The following is a 22,481-nucleotide window of genomic DNA, read 5'->3' on the forward strand; positions in this document are numbered from 1 at the left end:
GAGCCAGATGAGCCCCTGAAGTCTGTGGAGGAGGCACTGCTGGCAGAATCAGAAAGGCCCTGATGCTGGGATAAAGGATCTCCCAGTTTGCTTTTGGCACCCATGTGTCACCTTTCTCAGGACTCAGTGTCTTACTAGAGAGAGTCAGTTGGCCTGGATTGAATCGGAATCCTATTTACCGCTGCCGGGAGAGCTGAGTTCCTTGATCGACTGCCCCCTCCAAGTCCATCAGGAGGTCCTTGCTGCAGGGAGCACAGCGGGTACTGGGCAGCCAGAATGGAACTGCTGTCCACTGGGAAGATGAATTTCAGAATGAGGAAGCTGCCTTGCAAAATCCTGAAGGGTTCAGTTAGGGGGCAAAGGAGGGTTCATGTAGAAAACTACTTTTTGTCTAGTCAAAGATACAGCATCACTAATTACTTATTTTTTTCCAAGTAAGGCTCAGAAAGGGTTAGCGCGAAGCCTTTTAATTTCCTAATTCATTTCCAGTGTTGCTAGTGACAAAAACCCAAGGAAAACCTATCAGAGTGCATAAAATACCAGAAGGGCCATTGAGGGAATCCTACACATTTTTTTAGTAGGCCGATGTGCCGAGAAGTGATGGTCAGACGTAAAGGAGAGGGCAGGGGAAAGAGAAACAGTCCCGAACCCCAGGAGAACCAGAATGGGGGATTTAGAGGACTTGGGACTTGAAATAGAGGATCGCCCAAGGAATTTGCTGGGCTTGCAGTTCCCTCCAATTGCCTTCCTTCTGGCTTCTTGTCCCTAAGCCACCACCTCTGCTCCCACTTTCCACAGACAAGGAAGCCACACACAGGAGCCTGGAGCCATGGGAGCTCTTGCTTGTTGGCCCAGCAAGAGAGGGGACAGGGTTGGAAGATGTGGCTGCAGAGCTGGGGGTCTGATGCTACCACAGAGTAGGATGTCCTCCTCAACTCCGGTATCAGGGCTTCTACCTTAGCCACATCACCAGTTCAGTAGACTTTTGTGAGCTGATCTGGAAATCTAGCCAACTGCTTGGAACAGTATTTGATTTGCATAGGGAAATGTCCAACGAGTTCTCCCACAACATAACTAGCAAGCGCGCTCTGGAATCTAGCCATTACCGGGTTTGTGACTATTTATGTTTTTAAGAACATCCCTAAAAGGCTTTTTTTTTTTCCCTCCTATTATTGGATACTTTATTCAGTGATATAAATGTGCTTAAAAGTATAAAATACATGCAAAACAAGTATTTTAGTACAAAAATGCCTCATGACATATGGGTCTAACTCCCCAATTAAAAGAATTTTATATTAAAATGGGAATTGCCAATTAGATGAATTTAGGCATCTTGAAGTTGTTAAATAATTCTGGTCTTTTTTTTCTAAAAGGATTCATGGAAAATTGTCTTATTTGAAAGAGCCCAGTTAAGTCCAAACCTTCAAAAACAAAAGAAACATAGGTTCTATATGTTTTAGAGCTTGAACTGGCTTTTAAAACTAGTCATTATCTGAAGATTTTATAGTGAATTGGCTAAACTAGAACCAACAGAAAGGAGACGTTCAATCTGAAGCTCATCGAAAAAGGGATATTACAGAGTGTAATTACATTAACCCTTTTAACTTGAGGTTAATGACCAAGCCAACAGGTGGAAGATGGAAAATGGTGCAGATGTTGAGGCTGATGCATCAGAAGGTGCATAGGTGAATAGGACGTGAGCTAAAGTAACATTTGAAAGCTGTGCTGTGTGTGGTGCAGTGTAACATGCCATCAGGAACACAGGTCAGTTTAAGACGAGCTCTCTTCCCTCAAGGAACTCTGAGTGTAACAGGGAGACAAGGACAGACTTCAGAAGAAGATGAATGACAAAAGACAGCCTGTGATTCATGCCAACTAAGAGGAGAGACAGTTAATGACTTTTGATGTCCTTCCAAGTAACCCCCAGGCCTTCTCTGAATTAAAAGGAGACAATTTGAAAATGTATTTCTAATTCCTTAAATTAAAAGACATTAAAGGTAAAGTTAGTTGCCATCTCATTTGTTTAGGATGTTTCTGGGTTTCTTGGTTTACTGAAGTGAAATGTGAAACCATTCTGCAAAATATTTAGAAGCTAAATGAGAAGTTAGAATCTAAAAGAAGATAGCCAAGTTACATAATAGAAAATATTTAGAAGCTAAATGAGAAGTTAGAATCTAAAAGAAAATAGCAACGCTACATAATAGAAAATATTTAGTTGCTAAATGAGAAGTTAGAATCTAAAAGAAGATAGCAGAGCTATAAAGTAGAATAAAAATAAGTAGAAAATCAAGCCTGCAGAGATTTTTGGGTATTCTGTGTCACATATGAAACGGTAGACCAGTTACAGTGAGACCTTGGGCAGCTCTCCCCCTTGGGGATCCTTATTGGCTCTTAAAACAACAGAATTGGTACCATTGAGAAAAAGCCACAGAGTTTAGAATTCAAAGTTGGTCCTGGCTAAATAGCTCAGAGAGAAAACTTGAGCATAAATTCTGAGATTCTATCACCCCAGATATCAGGGACCAGATTTAAGCCAATTGCCTGTTGAAGGACCAATGTACCTCCCTAATAATTTGCCATAGACTTTCAAATGGAGCTAGGCAAATGGAACTAGAGGGACAGCGTCTGCCTCCTCAGAGAAATACTGGTCTCAGGGCTGGTGAGAGGAAACATCATATTAGAACTGGAAGGCATCCTGGTGAGCCAAGTCATCATCAAGTTACGAAATTTTTTCCAGACTCTAATAGCAAGACCAAGAGAGAATGCGTTCTCAACTCTTAAAAGTATATACTTGTTCTATGAACTACTGAGCAGAAGTGACATGAAGCCAGCAAATAATTCCTGTGGGCTCCTTTTCTTGACATATTCCTCCCCGTATCTCCTCCCCCATCCCCAAATCACCGAAAGTCCTAGAAGCCAAAGTCAAAGCTGAGGTTCTGCATCAGTGGAGAGAGCCCCATTCCTCAGTTCTGGAACTGTAGCATTCATGAAGAGAAAGTGAATCTCCAAATCTCCATTCTCAGATCTCCAGACATGAAATCTCCCTCAGTAGGATGCCATCCAGGCAGCAGCCATTCCCAGGGCTCTCCTACCCCTCCCCACCCCAAGAAAATCTGGAGATGTCAGGATAGCATTTTTGACATTATACAGGTAGACTATGGGGAGCTTCTAGATGACCCACATTTCCTAATGATGAACAGGTCCTTCACACTATATGTATATTCACTGAGTACAATTTGCTTTTAGGCTTTTGACTTACTAGAATAGACATTTGATTTTACATCTTCATTCTTTGCATGTTATTGGAGAGTCATGAACAGGAGTGTCACTTGGGACACTCCTATAAATGCTTATCGATCTGAGTGTCACCAAATAGCTGCTTTGGTTGTGATAAACTCATACTCTACTGAGGGCTAACCAGTTAGCTCTCTTGAAGATGTCGAACCATGAGATAACTAGAACTGACTTACATTTAGCTTCCGTCTCATAAGTAACAGAAGGCAGACAAAAGTGAACTTAATGGAATATTTTTTATATATTGCTTTTAACACATGTACAGGTCATGTGATGGTCTATTTGAATAACTTTTCTTGAATGAGATTGTGAAAAGTTATTTTGTTTTAAGAGCTTCAGTGAGATATAATTCACACAAAATAAGCTGCACATATTTAAAATGTGCAATTTGATAAGTTTTGAATATGCATATCCCTGTGAAATAACAATTAAGATAGAGAACATATCCATGTAAAAGTGTCGTCATGTCTGTTTGTACCCTCACTTCTCCTCACTCCCCACCCTAGGCAACCATTGAGCTGCTTGTTGCACTCTAGATTAGTTAGCATTTTAGACTTTCATGTAAATGGAGTTATATAGTACATACTCTTATTTGTCTGGCTTCTTTTAGGCAGCGCAATTATTTGGAGATCTGTCCATATTGTTTTCATAGTCTATCAATAGTTCATTCTTTTTTATTGTTAAGTAGTAGCCCATTGTATGGATATATCATGGTTTGTTTTCTATTCATCTGTTACTGGACATTTGAGTCCCAGTACTTGGCTGCTACAGATAAAGCTGTGATGAACATTTGTGTCTTTATATGGATACATACTCTTAAAAATCTTGGGTAAATATCTAGAAATGAAATGACTGGAACGTATGGTAGGTGGTGCTTAACTTTCTAAAGAAGCCTGCCCAACTGTTTTCCAGAGTGGTTGTACCATTTTTAAGTTCCCAGTTTTAGAGATTTGAACCGCACACATATATTGAGAAATGTTGAAGTGCATGATAGTGTTTGTGGAAATCATCTTTTATTTTGATGTGGACATCTCTGAAATTGCACAGAGTAAAAGAGCGCAATTCACTCTTTATAGTCATCTGTCACAAAACATTACCTGTTTTGAAATAATCATATTAAGTAATTATCCTTATTGTTTGATGTTTTGTGAACATTGATAGTCAAAAGCTGGATTAATTACTGTCTGTGTCAAGAAAAAAAGCACAAATTCAATAATTAGGACTTTTTTTTGAAATTTCTAATTTTAATCATTTTCAGTGATCTAAATAATCTAAAATTTCCTGCCTCCATTACTACTTGTTAGGAAGGAATTAAGAATGGGCATGACTTTTACCAGTTTCTATCTGGATTTTATAGTCTCAGTACATAGATAGATAGATAGATAGATAGATAGATATAATCCACTGCATTCTAACTTTTATTTCAATTTATAAATTATCTTGTATAGTGGAATTTGATAATGCACACAGTGCCTTCAACTTCTCTAACTACTATATACACTGACTACAAAGTAAGCTTTGGTCATTGTATTATGATTTTCTTAAGAACATTCGTTCATTCATTCAATTAATATTTATAATTGTACACTGGCACATACCAGACAATGCCAGGTCCATCTTTGCATTTCCTAGGTGGCAGTGTATTGTGCATAGGTGCCAGCCCCCAAATACTTGTTAATTAATTGATGAATGACTGTTATCTTAGCATAAATTCTATATCTCTCTTTGGAATAGGACTAAAGTCCCACTTATTGACTTGAACCTACAAGCCTTTGCCATAGTCACAGCATAAGTCCCCATTTTACTTTATTTTTTTTTTCTTAAAGATTCTGTTGTTCAGGCAACAAGATTTCTCCATGCCTGCTTGCATCCTGTTGCCAAGGCAACAGGGTGTAGTTGGCAGGTTGGTTTGAGATATTGGATGTTTGCGGTCTTGGAGAGGCCTTTGGTTCACAACTTCTTTGATAAATCAGGATATGCATAATTTGTACCCAAGGATGTGCACCTGGCGTTAGTCTTTGAGTCACATAAAAGATGATTGTGGACATTTGAGACCATCCAGCATCATATATGTGACCAGAAAGACTCTTGTAGAACCTCAGGACCTATGGGTTTTGCCTCCTTTTAGCAGAAGCCTTGCTTATTTTGACTTGTAGGTTTCTCTACTCGCCCTTTTCATAATCCATATCTTGTTTTACTTAAATTGAATACTTGATCACTCCTGGCCAGAATCAACCTAGCCTATCTGCCAATGTCACAATCAAGCAGCCTCACAGAAACAATGATCAGTAAGACCACTTTATTTCTTTTCTGTGACAGTTCTAAACTTTTCTGGCTAATTGCTTGTTTGTTTCTGGCTGTTATTGGAGTAAGGACGGAGAGCCACAGGGTCACTATTTTCCTTTCCTGTAGTGACACCACCTCTGTTAACATTATAGATAAGTGAAAAGCCCATATTGAACAGGAGAACTCAATCCTGCATAATGCCGTGTTTTCACACAGGACATGTTTATGAATGTCACTACCAGAAAGAGACTTCTAAGTGGTAAAATGCTAGTTAGCTCAGATGGTATGATTGCAGTAGCCTCAGACAGCGTTATCTTAGTACTGTAAGTCAACCTTCTCATTTCAGAAGGTTAAATATTTCTTCTTTTTACCCACATCAAATAGTATTGACTACTTTTCACCACTGAATTAAGTTATGTAATGTGCCTCCTATGCGTGTGAAAATATTTCCTTGGTTCAGAAGTATATTTGAATCAGTTTTACAACGTATAAAATTCTAGAACTCCATCTCTTTACGGCCAGGACTCCTAAACACAGTAAGTATCCCAGTAATTTACTCTGAACTTGAATTCATTCAGCGGAAAGTTGATTTAAAAAATTACAAAGCTAAACCTTCAATCTCCACCTTACCTGTTGTTGGTTTGGGGTGGAAGTTGTAGGCTAACACTCAGATGCAGTGCTTCAATTTCTGCTTTAGGTTATAAATTCTGGATGAAGTCGCCCCAGATCTGAAGAGAGCTGGAGGCATGACCTTTTGGAATCCTTTGAAACCTTCCATTTCTCTGCAATTCTGTTTTAATCAGCCTGAAGTTCTATTAGTCAATGCCCATTTTAAAAGTTTCAGAGGACACAAGCTTCATTATATTAAGCCTTTTCACCAGAAAACATTTCTAGACTGTTCTCTTTGTGTTAAGTCATCTCTGCCGGTTTTCCAGCTTACACTCTCATGGGAAACCATCATCTGCAGCCATAATGTTCTATTGCGCATAAACATTCAATCCAGTCCTAGAGGCAGACTTCCCTCAGGCTTTGCATAATTTCAATCTTTTGTCCATCTGGACCTAACGATTGTGTAGTTAAATGTTGTTCCTTCTGGCTACAATTAGTCTGTTCTATTTGGCAATTTCAGATGAGTATGCTTTCTTGTGATCCATGATATGATTTGCAGAGAAATTAACAGTTTTTCTGCTATACCTATATAATCTTGTAAGTTCCAAGGCTAAGGATTGTTTCTTTTCACCATCCCGTCTCTAATGTCTGGCACAGTTTCTACACGTAGTGGGCACTTCATCAATATTTGTTGAATGAATGTGTGATGTTTATTTTTAAAGATCCCCTAAAGTTCATTTAGATCCCCTAAAGAAGAATTTAGAATTATATTAAGGAGTAGCAAAGTTGGCAGCAACTCAGCATTGTCAGGATAGTCTATTTCACATATATGACTAGCCCATTTTTTTAACAAATAAAAATGTTTGGAATTTTGGATTCTTCAGGACAACTGGAAGATTCATCTAGTTAACTCGACCTGTGAGTGGTTATGATCTATCAAAAGTACCTGTAACCTTAGGAATAAAAGATTTTTGCACGTTACATTTTTTCTAATTTTTAAAAAAATATTTATTCATTTTTAAGAGAGAGAGAGAGAGAGAGAGACAGAGCATGAGCTGGGAGGGGCAGAGACAGGGAGACACAAAATCCGAAGCAGGCTTCAGGCTCTGAGCCCCCAACGCAGGGCTCGAACTCACGAGCCGTGAGATCATGACCTGAGCCGAAGTCAGATGCTTACCTGACTGGGCCACCCAGGTGCCCCTCGCAAATTACATTTTAATTCAACATTTAGGATAGTCCAAGAGGTATCACAGGCTTTGCAGCTATGTGACATGACTGTTAGCCTCAGTCGTAATTTCTGTGAAGACAGTGACTCCGGAATGCACTGTTGAATATGGAGGCCACTGGCCACGTGTGACCCTTGAGCAGCTGAAATGTAGCTGGTGTGACAGAGGAACGAAATTTTTAATTTCATTTTAATATCGATTTAAATACAAAACTGAATGTCGAGTATCTCATGAGTTTTGTATTTAGTGCATGCTGAAATGAGAATATTTTAAAGATAAAGGGTTAAACAAAATATGTTCTGAAAATTATTTCTACTTTTTAAAAATGTGGCTACCAGAAGATTTAGACTTATGTCTGTGGTTTGCATTATATTTCTATTGGGCTGTGCTAGACCCACCCGGAAGGCTAAGGGGCGGGGCTATTCATTGGCACTTGCTGTGATAGAGCAAGTATGTCATGGATGTGAGGGCATGAGGTGCTGAAACAGACGGTCTGCTCCTCAGCCGGGAGGCATCCTGCCCACTTTGGACACTGCTGAGATTATGCCCCTCTTTCTGAGGGCGGGGGCTACCCATTTTCTTTCTTTAAACATGCTGCTTCTCCCACAACTAGGCGATGTGTATTACCTGTACGAGTCTGGCAAGTTTCACTGACTTTTCCAGGTTCTGAAAACTTGGGCTGGGAAAGGGACAGAGAAAATAATGGGATCAGGAGAGTGCTGGTATGGTGGGGAGTTAGGAGCGGGAAAGGAAGGGAAGGAACTTGCCATCAAATGCAAAGATTTTGCCATTAATCTAGCACGTCAGCTGGTCAGTGGGTAAACGAGTGCCAGTTTTGTTTTGCTTGGTAACTGAAGGTATGTGTTGCATTTATGTGTCAAGAATTATATGCTTAAAATGAAAGTGTCGGTGTAAGAGATTTATTAACCATGTTTATTTGTATTTAAATCCCGAGGCACCTGGTTGACACAGTCGGTTAAGCGGCCGGCTTCGGCTCAGGTCATGATCTTGCAGTTCACAAGTTTGAGCCCCTCATCGGGCCCTGTGCTGACAGCTCAGAGCCTGGAATCTGCTTTGGATTCTGTGACCTTCTCTCTCTCTGCCCCTCCCCAGCTTAATCATTCTGAGAGTTTCTAAACCACTGTGATGAGATAGGGTTTTTGCACGTGCCAGTAAAATGTCAGGTCTGCTGTGGGCTTGCATGGGCTTAGTCTTCTGTTTGTTAAGCTCTCAAGAACATCTTGAGGGAAAATAATCTTCTTTCAATTTTTACAATGTAAAGCATAGTGGGGTATAGGCTTTCAGTCAATGTTAGTCAAATCCAAGTTGAATGAGTCCTCGTAACGGCCCCTAATTCTGTTTTCAGGGACTTCACTGGTGGAATAGGATCCAGACCAAGACCAGGTAATTTCGTGTTGGCAGTAACAAAATCACACATGCCTACCTGATATTCAGTATGATTTATGTTACCGTTTCATATCTTTCCCCCTTTTATTTCTTCAGCTTTGCTGCCTCTTGACCTGCTTCTGAAAGTACCACCCCTCATGCTCAGGGCCCACGTTAAGGAGCTAGAGGCCGAGTTAGTGACGGGGTGGCAGTCCCATAGCCTTCCCGCTGTGATTCTTCGCAATCTCAGAGATCATGGTAGTACTTATTAGATCAAGTTGATGTCAAGCACACGATGGGCGAACACAGAATTATAGTTGGGACTGAATGGGTCTGAATGATGCTTGGGAGGTAATTTTAATACAAGCGGCAGGAGAATTTGGTTTGTTTGTCCACCATTATTAGTTTGGCAATTTAACAGTATCAAAATGCTTTCTGTGTTCACTTATTTGATTGAAATAATTACAGGCTGTTTTTCTAAAATTTACACTTCTGCTTTGGTGGGGATGTTAGCCAGTTAAACTATTTGTGCTTAAAATGCATACCTCCTAGCAAAAAATAGTAACTGTTTTATATTCATTTTCTATAAGCTTTATGCCTATATGATACAAAGGAGTGAAATTTATCTTTGGCTCCTTTATTCTGGCATAGATAGTCCTTTTTAGTTATTTCTATTTGTATCTGATTAAAACAATACTGTATCCTCTTTTTGTTAATAATTTAAAAATTATGGATTCTTAAAACATAAAAGTTTATAGTAATGGTTTGGGGGGGAGGGTGAGTGTATCACTTAATGTTTTGAATTTCCATTAAAGAGGACCAAAGTACAACAGTAGTAGTAAAACTGTTAGCTAAGTCTGGACAATTCAGGGAAAAAGTATAGCAATTGTGCTCTTAATATGTATGCATGTATGACTCTTGAATTCTAATTTACTACTTTGGTTAATTTGAAATTGTTGCTTAATGCTGTTTTCATTTTGGCTTCCTTAACTCACATTCTTTTGTAGAGTTAACACCTATGGTGAACATAAGTGATGAGAATTGATTTTTGGTAACATTAGTCCATGTCTTCACATTTATTAAATTTGCTTTGGAAGAGTTATTGACAGTCTGGGGCCATTTACACCATCAGCATAGATGCAAAAAAAGAGGTGGTTTTGTTATTAAGATGTCCATAGTTATCATGCTGACCATGCTGTCTGGCATAAGGTAAGTTCATACGTAACATAATCGTGAAGCTGAAGTGATTGTTGTGGATTGATTTTATAATAGCAAGAGCAGAACACGTATTTATGTAAGCAATTCACAATTCTGTTCTGATTCATAATAGGAATTCCTTTTCCTAAAGGGCATGTTGAATTGGCTCAGTTTTAGACTTATTTTATATCCATGAAATTGATCAGATCTCTTGACCTTTAAACAAACTAATCACATTATAGCAGTTTACATGTAATATATTGTATTTTTTAGACTTACAGTCTGTTCCATCCAGTTTTTAAAAGTTCACTGACATATTTCTTATTTAAAACAATATACTGCAGTGTTGTCAGTGAATACAAAAGTTCACCCATAAAGGGCAATGTTTCTATTAATATTGTAGACACATCAGCGCATATGAGAACATTTGGGTTAGTACCTATAGGTTATTCTACTTTCGAGTAAAAAAAAACCTTTATTTTTCTCCATCTTAAGGCAAAATTATTTTTCTGTTCATTACAGAAGTCATACTTTTTAGCGTTGTGGGTAAATTTGGACTATTTTTGCTTTATCAGATCACAAACAACTGATACCAGCCCCATCCACTTAGCTCACCTCACCTGCAAGTCATGCTCCATTCCAGTTGTTTTCTCTGTGTCTCTAGCCTAACTCAGAGAATGAAAAGGTGATTTGTTTTTGTTTTAAAGTTTGTTTTATTTATATTGAGAGAGAGAGAGAGAGACAGAGAGAGAAAGAATGAGTGGGGGAGGGATAGAGAGAGAGGGAGACAGAGAATCCCAAGCAGGATCTGTGCTGTCAGCGCAGAAACCGTCCATCCCACAAACCGGGAGATCGTGACCTGAGCCAAAATCAAGAGTTGCCCCCTTAACTGACTGAGCCACCCAGGCACCCCAGAGAAGGTGCCATAAATAGAGCTCTCCAACAGTAGGGAAATAAGTTCGGACCACGGTGTCATGAGACACTATTGGTCTGGGCAGTTATAAGTTATATCTTAAATATTCATTACTCAGAATAGGCAAAACACTGAAATGTGTGGATGATTAATTTTTTTAAAGCAGACTGTATTAATGTATTTTCACTTAACGTTTGATTTAGCTTTTTGGATAGAAAGGAACATGCTTGGATGAAAGGAACATTATGTACAACCAACAGCCACAGCCTGTATTGTCTAAATGTTCTGGAAAAAGTTGTCAGGGCGGGAAGAATTTTGTCAAAACCTGGTATGCTTCCAGGACTCTGTCTAGAATGTAAACATCATTTTCCATATGCTATGGAAGAAAAAAATGGTGAGAACTATGATTTTAGAGTACCAAGTGACTGTATTATAACATGATCTTTTCTATCTGGTACTCCTTTTTTGTTGTTGTTTTCTTAATTTACATCCAAGTTAGGTAGCATATAGTGCAATAATGATTTCAGGAGTAGAATCCAGTGATTCATCCCCTACATGTAACACCCAGAGCTCATCCCAACAAGTGTCTTCCTTAATGTCCCTTGCCCATTTGGCCCATCCCCCCACCCACAACCCCTCCATCAACCCTCAGTTTGTTCTCTGTATTTAAGAGTCTCTTATGTTTTGTCCACCTCCCTGTTTTTATATTATTTTTGCTTCCCTTCCCTTACGTTCATCTGTTTTGTATCTTAAATTCTACATATGAGTGAAGTCATATGATATTTGTCTTTCTCAGGATGAGGCTCCATAGCTCAGGGGTTAGAGCTCTGGTCTTGTCTTTCTCTGACTGACTAAATTCGTTCAGCATAATATGCTCTAGTTCCACCCACATTGTTGCAAATGGCAAGATTTCATTCTTTTTGATTGTTGAGTAATACTCCATTGTGTGTGTGTGTGTGTGTGTGTGTGTGTGTGTCACACCACATCTTCTTTATCTTTTCATCTGTAGATGGACATTTGGGCTCTTTCCATACCTTGGCTATTGTCGATAGCATTGCTATAAACATTGGGGTGCATGTGCCCCTTTGAAACAGCACACCTGTATCCTTTGAATAAATACCTAGTAGTGAAATTGCTGGGTCATAGGGTAGTTTTATTTTTAGTTTTTGAGGAACCCCCACACCGTTTTCCAGAGTGGCTGCACCAGTTTGCATTTCCACGAGCAGTGCAAAAGAGATCCTCTTTCTCCACATCCTTGCCAACATCTGTCATTGCCTGAGTTGTTAATTTAGCCATTTTGATTGGTGTGAGGTGGTATCTCATTGTGGTTTTGATTTATATTTCCTTGATGATAAGTGGTGTTGAGCATTTTTTCATGTGTCTGTTAGCCATCTGGATGTCTTTTTTGGAAAAGTATCTATTCATGTCGTTTACCCATTTCTTCACTGGATTATTTGTTTTTTGGGTGTTGAGTTTGATAAATTCTTTATAGATTTTGGATACTAACCCTTTATCTGATATGTCATTTGCAAGTATCTTCTCCCATTCTGTCAGTTGTTTTTTGGTTTTGCTGATTGTTTCCTTCAGCGTGCAGAAGCTTTTTATCTTGATGAGGTCCCAATAGTTCATTTTTGCTTTTGTTTCCCTTGCCTCCGGAGATGTGTTGAGTAAGAAGTTGCTGTGGCCGAGGTCAAAGACGTTTTTGCCTTCTTTCTCCTGTAGGATTTTGATGGCTTCCTGTTTTATGGGTTTTTTTTGTGTGTTCATCCATTTTGAGTTTATTTTTGTGTGTGGTGTCAGAAAGTGGCCCAAGTTCATTCTGCATGTCACTGTCCAGTTTTCCCAGCACCATTTGCTGAAGAGACTGTCTTTACTCCATTGGATCCTCTTTCCTGCTTTGTCAAAGATTAGTTGGCCATACATGTGTGGGTCTGTTTCTGGGTTCTCTATTCTTTCCGTTGATCTGAGTGTCTGTTTTTGTATCAGTACTATACTGTCTTGATAGTTACAGCTTTGTAATACATCCTGAAGTCTGGAATTGTGATGCCTCCAGCTTTGGTTTTCTTTTTCAGGATTGCTTTGGCCATTTGGGGCCTTTTCTGTTCCATAAAAAATTTAGGATTGTTTGTTCTAGCTCTGTGAAGAATGCTGGTGTTATTTTGATAGGGATTGCATGGAATTTGTAGATTGCTTTGGGTAGAATCAACATTTTAACAATATTTGTTCTTCCGATTCATGAGCATGGAATATTTTTCCTTTTTTTTGTGTGTCTTCTTCACTTTCTCTCATAAGCTTTCTATAATTTTCAGTGTATAGATTTTTTACTTCTTTTTTTTTTTTTATTTTTATTTTATTTTATTTTTTTTAAATTTTTTTTTTTCAACGTTTATTTATTTTTGCGACAGAGAGAGACAGAGCATGAACGGGGGAGGGGCAGAGAGAGAGGGAGACACAGAATCGGAAACAGGCTCCGGGCTCTGAGCCATCAGCCCAGAGCCCGACGCGGGGCTCGAACTCGCGGACGGCAAGATCGTGACCTGGCTGAAGTCGGACGCTTAACCGACTGCGCCACCCAGGCGCCCCAAGATTTTTTACTTCTTTGGTTAGGTTTATTCCCAGGTATTTTATGGTTTTTGGTACAGTAGTAAATGGGATTGATTCCTTGATTTCTCTTTCTATTGCTTCATTATTGGTGTATAGAAATGCAATCAATTTCTGTGCATTGATTTTATATGCTGCGACTTTGCTGAATTCACGGATCAGTTCTAGCAGTTTTGTTGGTGGAATCTTTTAGAATCTTTCCATATAGAGTATCATGTCATCTGCAAAGATGGAATTTTGACTTCCTCCTTGCCAATTTGGATGATTTTTATTTCTTTGTGTTGTCTGATTGCTGAGACTAAGACTTCCAATACTATGTTGAATAACAGTGGCGAGAATGAACGTCCCTGTCGTGTTCCTGACCTTAGGGGGAAAGCGCTCAGTTTTTCCCCATTGAGGATGATATTAGCGGTGGTCTTTCATATATGGCTTTTATGATCTTGAGGTATGATCCTTCTATCCCTACTTACTTGAGGGTTTTTATCAAGAAAAGATGCTGTATTTTGTCAAATGCTTTCTTTGCGTCTATTGAGAGGATCATGTGGTTCTTGTCCTTTCTTTTATTAGTGTGATGTATCACATTAATTGTTTTGCAGATATTGAATGAGCCTTGCATCCCAGGTATAAATCCCACTTGGTCATGGTGAATAATTTTTTTAATGTATTGATGGAGCTGGTTGGCTAATATCTTGTTGAGGATTTTTGCATCCATGTTCATCAGGGAAATTGGTCTATAGTTCTCCTTTTTAGTGGGGTCTCTGTCTGGTTTTGGTAATCAAGATAATGCTGGCTTCATAGAAAGAGTTTGGAAGTTTTCCTTCCATTTCTAGTTTTTGGAGCAGCTTCAAGAGAATAGGTGTTAATTCTTTAAATGTTTGGTAGAATTCCCTTGGAAAGCTATCTGGCCCTGGGCTCTTGTTTTTTGGGAGATTGTTGATTACTAATTCAATTTTGTTACTTGTTATGGGTCTGTTCAAATTTTCTATTTCTTCCTGTTTCAGTTTTTGTAGTGTATATGTTTCTAGGAATTTGTCCATTTCTTCCAGATTGACCAATTTATTGGCATATAATTGCTCATAATATTCTTGTATTATTGTTTGTATTTCTGCAGTGTTGGTTGTGATCTTTCCTTTTTCATTCTTAATTTTAATTATTTGGGTCCTTTTTTCTTTTTCTTTTTTTTTTTTTTAATTTTTTTTTAACGTTTATTTATTTTTGAGACAGCGAGAGACAAAGCATGAACGGAGGAGGGTCAGAGAGAGGGAGACACAGAATCTGAAACAGGCTCCAGGCTCTGAGCCGTCAGCACAGAGCCCGACGCGGGGCTCGAACTCACGGACCATGAGATCGTGACCTGAGCCGAAGTCGGCCGCTTAACCGACTGAGCCACCCAGGCGCCCCTCTTTTTTCTTTTTGATCAAACTGGCTAGGGGTTTATCAATTTTGTTAATTCGTTCAGAGAACCAGCTTCTGGTTTCACTGATCTGTTCTACTGTTTTTGTTTTGTTTTGTTTTGTTTTGTTTTGTTTTGATAGCATGGATTTCTGCTCTAATCTTTATTATTTCCTGTATTCTGCTAGTTTTTGGTTTTATTTGCTATTCTTTTTCCAGCACTTTAAGGTGCAAGGTTAGGTTTTGTATCTGAGACCTTTCTTCCTTCTTTAGGAAAGCCTGGATTGCTATATATACTTCCCTCTCATGACTGCCTTTGCTGCATCCCAGAGGTTTTAGGCTGTGGTGTTATCATTTTCATTGACTTCCATGTACTTTTGAATTTCCTCTTTAATTTCTTGGTTAATCCATTCATTCCTTAGTAGGATGTTCTTTAATCTCCAAGTATTCATTGTCTTTCCAAATTTTTTCTTGTGGTTGATTTCAAGTTTCATAGTGTTATGGTCTGAAAATATGCACAGTATGATCTTGATCTTTTTGTACTTATTGAGGGCTGATTTGTGTCCCAGTATGTGGTCTATTCTGGAGAACGTTCCATGTGCACTGGAGAAGAATGTGTATTCCGCTGCTTAGGATGAAATGTTCTGAATGTATCTTAAGTCCATCCAGTCCAGTGTGTCATTCAAAGCCATTGTGTCCTTGTTGATTTTCTGCTTAGATGATCTGCCCATTGTTGTAAGTGGGGTGTTGAAGTCCCCTACTATTATGGTAGTATTATCAATGAGTTTCTTTATGTTTGTGATTAATTGCTTTATATATTTAGGTGCTCCCACCTTTGGAACATAAATAAATCTTGGGGGGCATAAATGTTTACAATTTTTAAATCTTCTTGGTGGATAGACCCCTTAATTATGATCTAATGCCCTCCTTCATTCCTTGTTACAGTCTTTATTTTAAAATCTAGATCATCTGATATAAGTATGGCTACTCCAGCTTTCTTTTGGCAACCATTAGCGTGATAGATGGTTCTCCATCCTCTTACTTTCAATCTAAAGGTGCCGTTAGCTCTAAAATGGGTCTCTCGTAAACAGTGTATCGCTGGATCTTGTTTTCTTATCCATTCTGTTACCCTGTGTCTTTTGACTTCAGTGTTTAGTCTATTGACATTTAGAGTAAGTATAGAAAGATAGATATGAATTTATTGCCATTGTGGAGTTGGAGTTTGTGGTTGTGTTCCCATGTTCTTTCTAGTCTTTGTTGCTTTTGGTCTTTTTTCTCCCCTCAGAGAGTCCCTCTTAAAATTTCTTGCAGGGCTGGTTTAGTGGTCACGAACTCCTTTAGTTTTTGTTTGTCTGGAAAACTCTTTATCTCTCTTTCAATTTTGAATGACATCCTTGCTGGATAAAGAATTCTTGGCTGCCTATTTTTCTAATTCAGTATGTTAAATATATCCTGCCACTCCTTTCTGGCCCGCCAAGTTTCTGTGGATAGGTCTGCTGAAAACCTGATCTGTCTTCTCTTATAGGTTAAGGATTTTTTTCCCTTGCTGCTTTTATAATTCTTTCCTTTTCTGTGTATTTTATGAATTTGACTATAATATGCCTTGTTGATGGTCGTTTTTTATTGAATCTAATGGGAACCCTGTGCTTCTTCGATTTTGATGTCTATGTCTTTTTCCCCAGGTTAGGAAAGTTTTCTGCTAGGATTTCCTCACATAAACCTTCTACCCCCTTTTCTCTCTCTTCATCTTCTGGGACTCCTATGATTCAGATGTTGTTCCTTTTTAATGAGTCACTGAGTTCTCTAATTCTTATATCATGCTCTTTTGCCTTAGTTTCCCTCTTTTTCTGCTTCATTATTCTCCATAATTTTGTCTTCTATATCATTGATTTGCTGCTCTGCTTCATCCATCCTTCCTGCTGTGGCATCAGCTCAGTTATAGCATTTTTAACACTTTCCTAACTAGATTTTACTTATTTTATCTCTGCTGAAAGGGATTCTATGCTTTTTTCAACCCCAGCCAGTATTCATTTGATCATGATTCTACATTCTAGTTCAGATATCTTGCTTGTATCTGTGTTGATTAAGTCCCTGGCTGTCATTTCTTCCTGCTTTTTCTTTTGGAGTGAATTCCTACATTTTTTCATTTTGGAGGAAGAAGAAGAATTAATAAAATAAAAAATTAAAATTAAAAAGTTAAAACAACACAAAAAGAAAATAAATTAAGCTAGATCCTAGGTGTGTTTTGGTCTGCTTTTTGAAGGAAGCTTTATAGCATAGAGAAAAAGGGAAAGAAAAAAAAAAAGGTAAGAAAATGTTTGCAAATTTTAAAAAATGTAAACAATAAAATAGAATAAATGAAATGAAGAAAGTGAAATAGAATTTTAGAAATTACAAAAAATAAAACATATAGTAAAAAATTAAAATTTTTTTATAAAAATGGAAAATAAAAATATTATTTTTTTCTTTCTGTATCCAAGAGTAAGAAAAAGAAAAAAATGAATAGATGCACCAGCAAACAGAATAAAATTACGAGTTTCCTCTAGAAGTAAAACTATGCAGCACTTTATAGTCTGTACACTAAGCAGGTGGAGAGACTTGTGTTGGTCCTTTTAGGACTTGGTTGTTGCAGTTGGATGGGGCTTGGTGTAATGGCTCCATTCTCCACTAGGTGGCGCTGCTTAGCTTATTGGGGTGGATCTATGTGTCTTGTGTGTGCACGTATGCACATGCGCAGGAGAGGTGAAAATGGTGTTACGCAGCTTCCCAGTCCATAGCACCAGAACTCTGTGTTCTCACCAACCGGCAATTGAGCACCCCTCCTTTGCTCTGGCTTCTGTCCACTCCCTGCTTCTACACTCTCTGCATCCAAGCTGTCAGACTTCTAGGCAGCACCTTCCTCCCAAATTTGATCTCAAATGGGGCTGTGTTTCCAAACCCCCTGCAACTTGGACCTTCCCCCACCCTCTGGAGGAGGGTCTCGCTGGGCAGTGGCCGATGCCGGCTTGCCCCTGGGAACATTCATGCAGTCACACTGCTGCAGAGGCTCAGAGATTGTGGCTGGGTGCTGGCTTGCCTCAGAAGAAATTCATGTGATCACAGTGGCAGCAGTGCAGGGATTATGGTAAATCACAACACACAACTGGCGCCAGATTTCACCACACCCTGGTGTCTTTGTTCCAATACCAACAATCGTGGCTGTTCTCTGGGGTCTGCTAGGACCTTTGCCTGTGGGGAGGCCCTAGGGCCTCTACCACATGCCCTCCTATCAGGGGAACCGCTTCTCCCCGTGTGCCCGGCCAGACCCCTCTGACCCTGCTGCCTGCTCCTGGGGATTCACCCTTCCCACTAGATCACTGCCAGGTATTGAGCTGTGGAATTTCCAACTCTGCTGTCCCCTGTTTATAGAGTCCTGATGGTATTAAAACCCTCTCCTTTCTCCTTTCTCCCTTTCTTGTTCAGTCACTTGTGGGTGTTCCCATTCTTTCTCTTTCTCTCCAGCTACTTTCAGGGAGAGTGTTTTTCCTCTACTCCCCCCCCCCCAACTTTCTCTGTCCTCTCTCTGCAAAAACAGCTCCCTACTTTCCGTGGCTTCTCTCTTTCCCATTTCACCTCTGTGCACCATATACCTGCCAAGTTCTGTGGCTCAAGTTATGTGGATTATTGTGTTAATCCTCAGCTCAATTTCCTAGGTGTGCAAAATGGTTTGGTGCTGTTCTAGCTACATTTCAGGGATGAGAGAAACAGAGAACTTCCATGCTGCTCTGCCATCTTGGCCCCTCCCCCGGTGAAAAATATCTGATACTCCTAATGTGAACTTCTAGGTTCATACTGTGGTGTTACAGCAGTATTTAATGCACGTCAAACTCCTGTAGAACAAATAACCATGGAACCATTTTAAGTTAGCACTATTAAAGTCCTCTTGTTCTGTCTTTTAATACTAACTGGATTGGGTAAATAATTTATTATATACGTATTTTATACATATTACATGTACATATACATTACATATACATGTTCTTTGCCAAAAGAAATGAAAACTCAAGAATTTCTATATTGCAACTGGTGCAGCCACTCTGGAAAACAGTATGGAGGTTCCTCAGAAAATTAAAAATAGACCTACCCTATGACCCAGCAATAGCACTGCTAGGAATTTACCCAAGGGATACAGGAGTACTGATGCATAGGGGCACTTGTACCCCAATGTTTATAGCAGCACTCTCAATAATAGCCAAATTATGGAAAGATCCTAAATGTCCATCAACTGATGAATGGATAAAGAAATTGTTGTTTATATACACAATGGAATACTACGTGGCAATGAGAAAGAATGAAATATGGCCTTTTGTAGCAACGTGGATGGAACTGGAGAATGTTATGCTAAGTGAAATAAGTCATACAGAGAAAGACAGATACCATATGTTTTCACTCTTATGTGGATCCTGAGAAACTTGACAGAAGAGCATGGGGGAGGGGAAGGGGAAAAAAAAAAGTTAGAGAGGGAGGGAGGCAAGCCATAAGAGAGTCTTAAAAACTGAGAATAAACTGAGGGTGGATGGGGTTGGGAGGGAGGGAAGGGTGGGTGATGGGCATTGAGGAGGGCACCTTTTGGGATGAGCACTGGGTGTTATATGGAAACCAATTTGACAATAAATTTCATATTAAAAAAAGAATTTCTATATTGCATAAATGAAAATATTAACACTCATTAACATGGATTGAATGAATGAACAAACATTTTTAGCATGTTAAATATTTTAGCTCTATTTCCCTAACTTTAGTCACTGATAGATTACCAATGCACAAATTTGGCCATATCTGAGTATCATCTGTACTACTATTTTCCTAATATATGTTTCTTTAATTTGATTCACTTTACCAAATTTAATTAAAGGAGAGTTTATACTATTGCTATAATTTATTGCTACCAGTATAGAATCACTCACCATAAATAGATGGCAATTGTAAAAATAATGAAATATAAGCAAAACAACATGATTAAATTCTAAGTAGATATTGTTGTCTGCTTATCCTGAGGTCTGCTTTCTTTGTTATGAAAGAACATTAGTTAATCTGAAAAATGGTGATGATGACATACTTGTTCCACACTGAAACTTATTCCTTGATAGAATCAATAGAAAGAAAAGAAAATTGGAAAAGTTTCATATCCAATCTACTTACTAGGTAAAATTATCCTGTACAAGTGCCTCATGACTTAGGAGACTCAGTTCTTTAAAAATAATCATTTAGTTCTGTTGTCTATCAATCAAACAACAGGATATTTTGAATGGGGCGGAAGCATGTGGTAGGTTGTGTATAAAAAACAGACCTTTCCTCTTGAGGTAGGGAAAATGGTATCATATATTTGTGAAAATTAAACTATACCGCAACTTATTATTATGAGAAATCTATCCTTTGTCAAGTACTAGAGTACGTTTTAATAATATGGATGCTGTTAGCATGGGTCAAATGTAAATTTTGGGGAGTGCCAGTTAAACCCAAATTTAAAGTGCAAATGGAATGTCAACTAAGAATATGGCCTAATTTGACTGGATTGACACCAATATTTCCCACTCCCTTGCTCAGTTTTCCCATTTCTCAGCAGCGAACAGCCAGGCACTGAGCTGATGTATGGGAATTCTTATGCTCTGCATTCTGAATAGAAATTGTCACATCATGATTTCTGGGCTCTTAATTATGCTTTCTTACTAGATGACTGAGAAGCTATTTTTATACTTGTCTTTTGTTCATAAAGGTCAGATCTAAATTAAGTAGTCAATATTTCATCCAAATGTTCCAGAGAGTATGGCTTAATATTCCAGTCCTTATTTTGAGCAACCTTCAGAAGCTTGCTTTCAAGTTAGTTATTGACATGAAGTAATTAATACTAAATTTTACAACTGCCAAAGTGATTTTGAGTACATGCCTTCTCTTTTTTTTTTTTTTAATTTTTTTTTTCAACGTTTTTATTTATTTTTTTTGGGACAGAGAGAGACAGAGCATGAACGGGGGAGGGGCAGAGAGAGAGGGAGACACAGAATCGGAAACAGGCTCCAGGCTCCGAGCCATCAGCCCAGAGCCTGACGCGGGGCTCGAACTCACGGACCGCGAGATAGTGACCTGGCTGAAGTCGGACGCTTAACCGACTGCGCCACCCAGGCGCCCCAACCTTCTCTTATTTTATTGCATGGCAATTCTTTAGCATATAAAAAAAAGTGCTCACCAGACTTCGATCCAATTTATATAATACTAGTCTAAACCATACAATTTTGCATATAATTAGATACTTTTTTTTATATTGTTTGTTGGGATTTGGATATATTGGTTAGATTTTCCAACCAAATTGTAAGCGTCTTTAGTAAAGTTTGAATATGTCTTGAGTACTTCCTCTGAGGTCAGGCCCTTGAAAATTACCTCTTGAGTAACTGATACAGACTACCACTGTATAAACCATTGTTTGAGAGCACTGCTGTTGAGAGCAACTGCATAAATATTCTGATGATAACTTAAAGAGTGGGGAACAATGACATTTTAGTGTCAGATTTAAGATTGGGGAAGGGGTGGAAGACAACAAGTTTCTTTTACCAGTGGTGATCTGCTTTCTAGTTCTTCCTGCCAAGGGAGACACTGAGGTAGTGTGGACCAGGTCCCAGGTGAATGCTTCCTGGAGATGTTGATTTTTTTCATGTTCTTTGTAGGATAAAGTCTTTCCAAAGAGATACTCAAGTCTCACAGAAGGTATTCATGGCTAGAATCCAAGACCAAGTGCAAATTGCAAATCAGCTATTGAGTGGTAGCTCACAACCCTGTCCTGGGGGTTTCTGCCCTGGGGGGGAAGGCTAAGTGGAAGGGTGGGGCAAGAAAGCTACACCAGCCTCTAGTAGGAATAAAGGGAGTTCAGTGTGTTGTGGATGGATTGTAGCAGTGTACAAAATAATTGATTCAATGGAGAAAGGCAAGGCTGTCAAATTCTAAACTGCTATTATTAATGTTTTTTAATGGAACTTAAAAATAGTTTCAGGGTGTTTACAATCCCCTTAAAATAATTTGAATATTGTGGTTAGTGACAGGGGAGCCAATATTAGTAAGAGGCAAGAGACGCTTTCTACTAGCTGAGCCAACCACCTTCCCTCCTGTATAGCCAAGACCTCACTCATTCTTGACATTGGAATTGACATTCCTCACTATGGGTTCCATAGATTATTTGGGACATTTGAGACAAGGTGTTAGTTAATTTTTTTAAATGTATATAACAACTTACTGTTTTTTTACTGCATTGGAATGCAAAAGCATAATTCTGCTTGAAGTTATTCTTTAGCAAGTGTCCTAGTTTTATTTAACCCATTATTGATGGAACCAGATGGGGAATCAAAGACCTGGTTCCAAGAACATTTGAAGAACAAGGATTTATAGAGTAGTCAAGAAAGAAAAGCTGAAATAACATTGTTAAATTGAGCATAAGACTGGTGAAATAATACTATATATTTTTGTGATTAACTTCTTGATCAGCCTATAAAGTCATACCAATATATCAATTTCTACAGGTTAATCATGAACTCTACAGGCTGTAAACTGCC

General features: G+C 38.7%; 1 protein-coding gene across 16 annotated transcripts in view; it reads left to right on the forward strand.

Annotated features, from left to right (window-relative positions):
* The window catches only part of NEK10 (NIMA related kinase 10), a 228,850-nt gene that overhangs the window by 169,709 nt on the left and 36,660 nt on the right, over positions 1 to 22,481 (forward strand). For 13 of the 16 annotated variants that reach the window (XM_086674176.1, XM_086674172.1, XM_086674167.1 and 10 more), the window contains 2 exons: positions 8,782 to 8,819; positions 8,919 to 9,059. The exons of 1 other annotated variant lie outside the window; for it this stretch is intronic. In XM_086674176.1, coding sequence (XP_086530302.1) covers positions 8,782 to 8,819; positions 8,919 to 9,059 — 179 coding nt within the window. The remainder of the gene's footprint in view (positions 1 to 8,781; positions 8,820 to 8,918; positions 9,060 to 22,481) is intronic. 2 more of the 16 variants (XM_086674168.1, XM_086674169.1) reach the window with 1 other exon arrangement.

Source organism: Puma concolor, chromosome C2 (assembly GCF_028749965.1).
Source record: "Puma concolor isolate L17-30 chromosome C2, mPumCon1.1.hap2, whole genome shotgun sequence".
NCBI classification, from domain to species: Eukaryota; Metazoa; Chordata; class Mammalia; order Carnivora; family Felidae; genus Puma; species Puma concolor.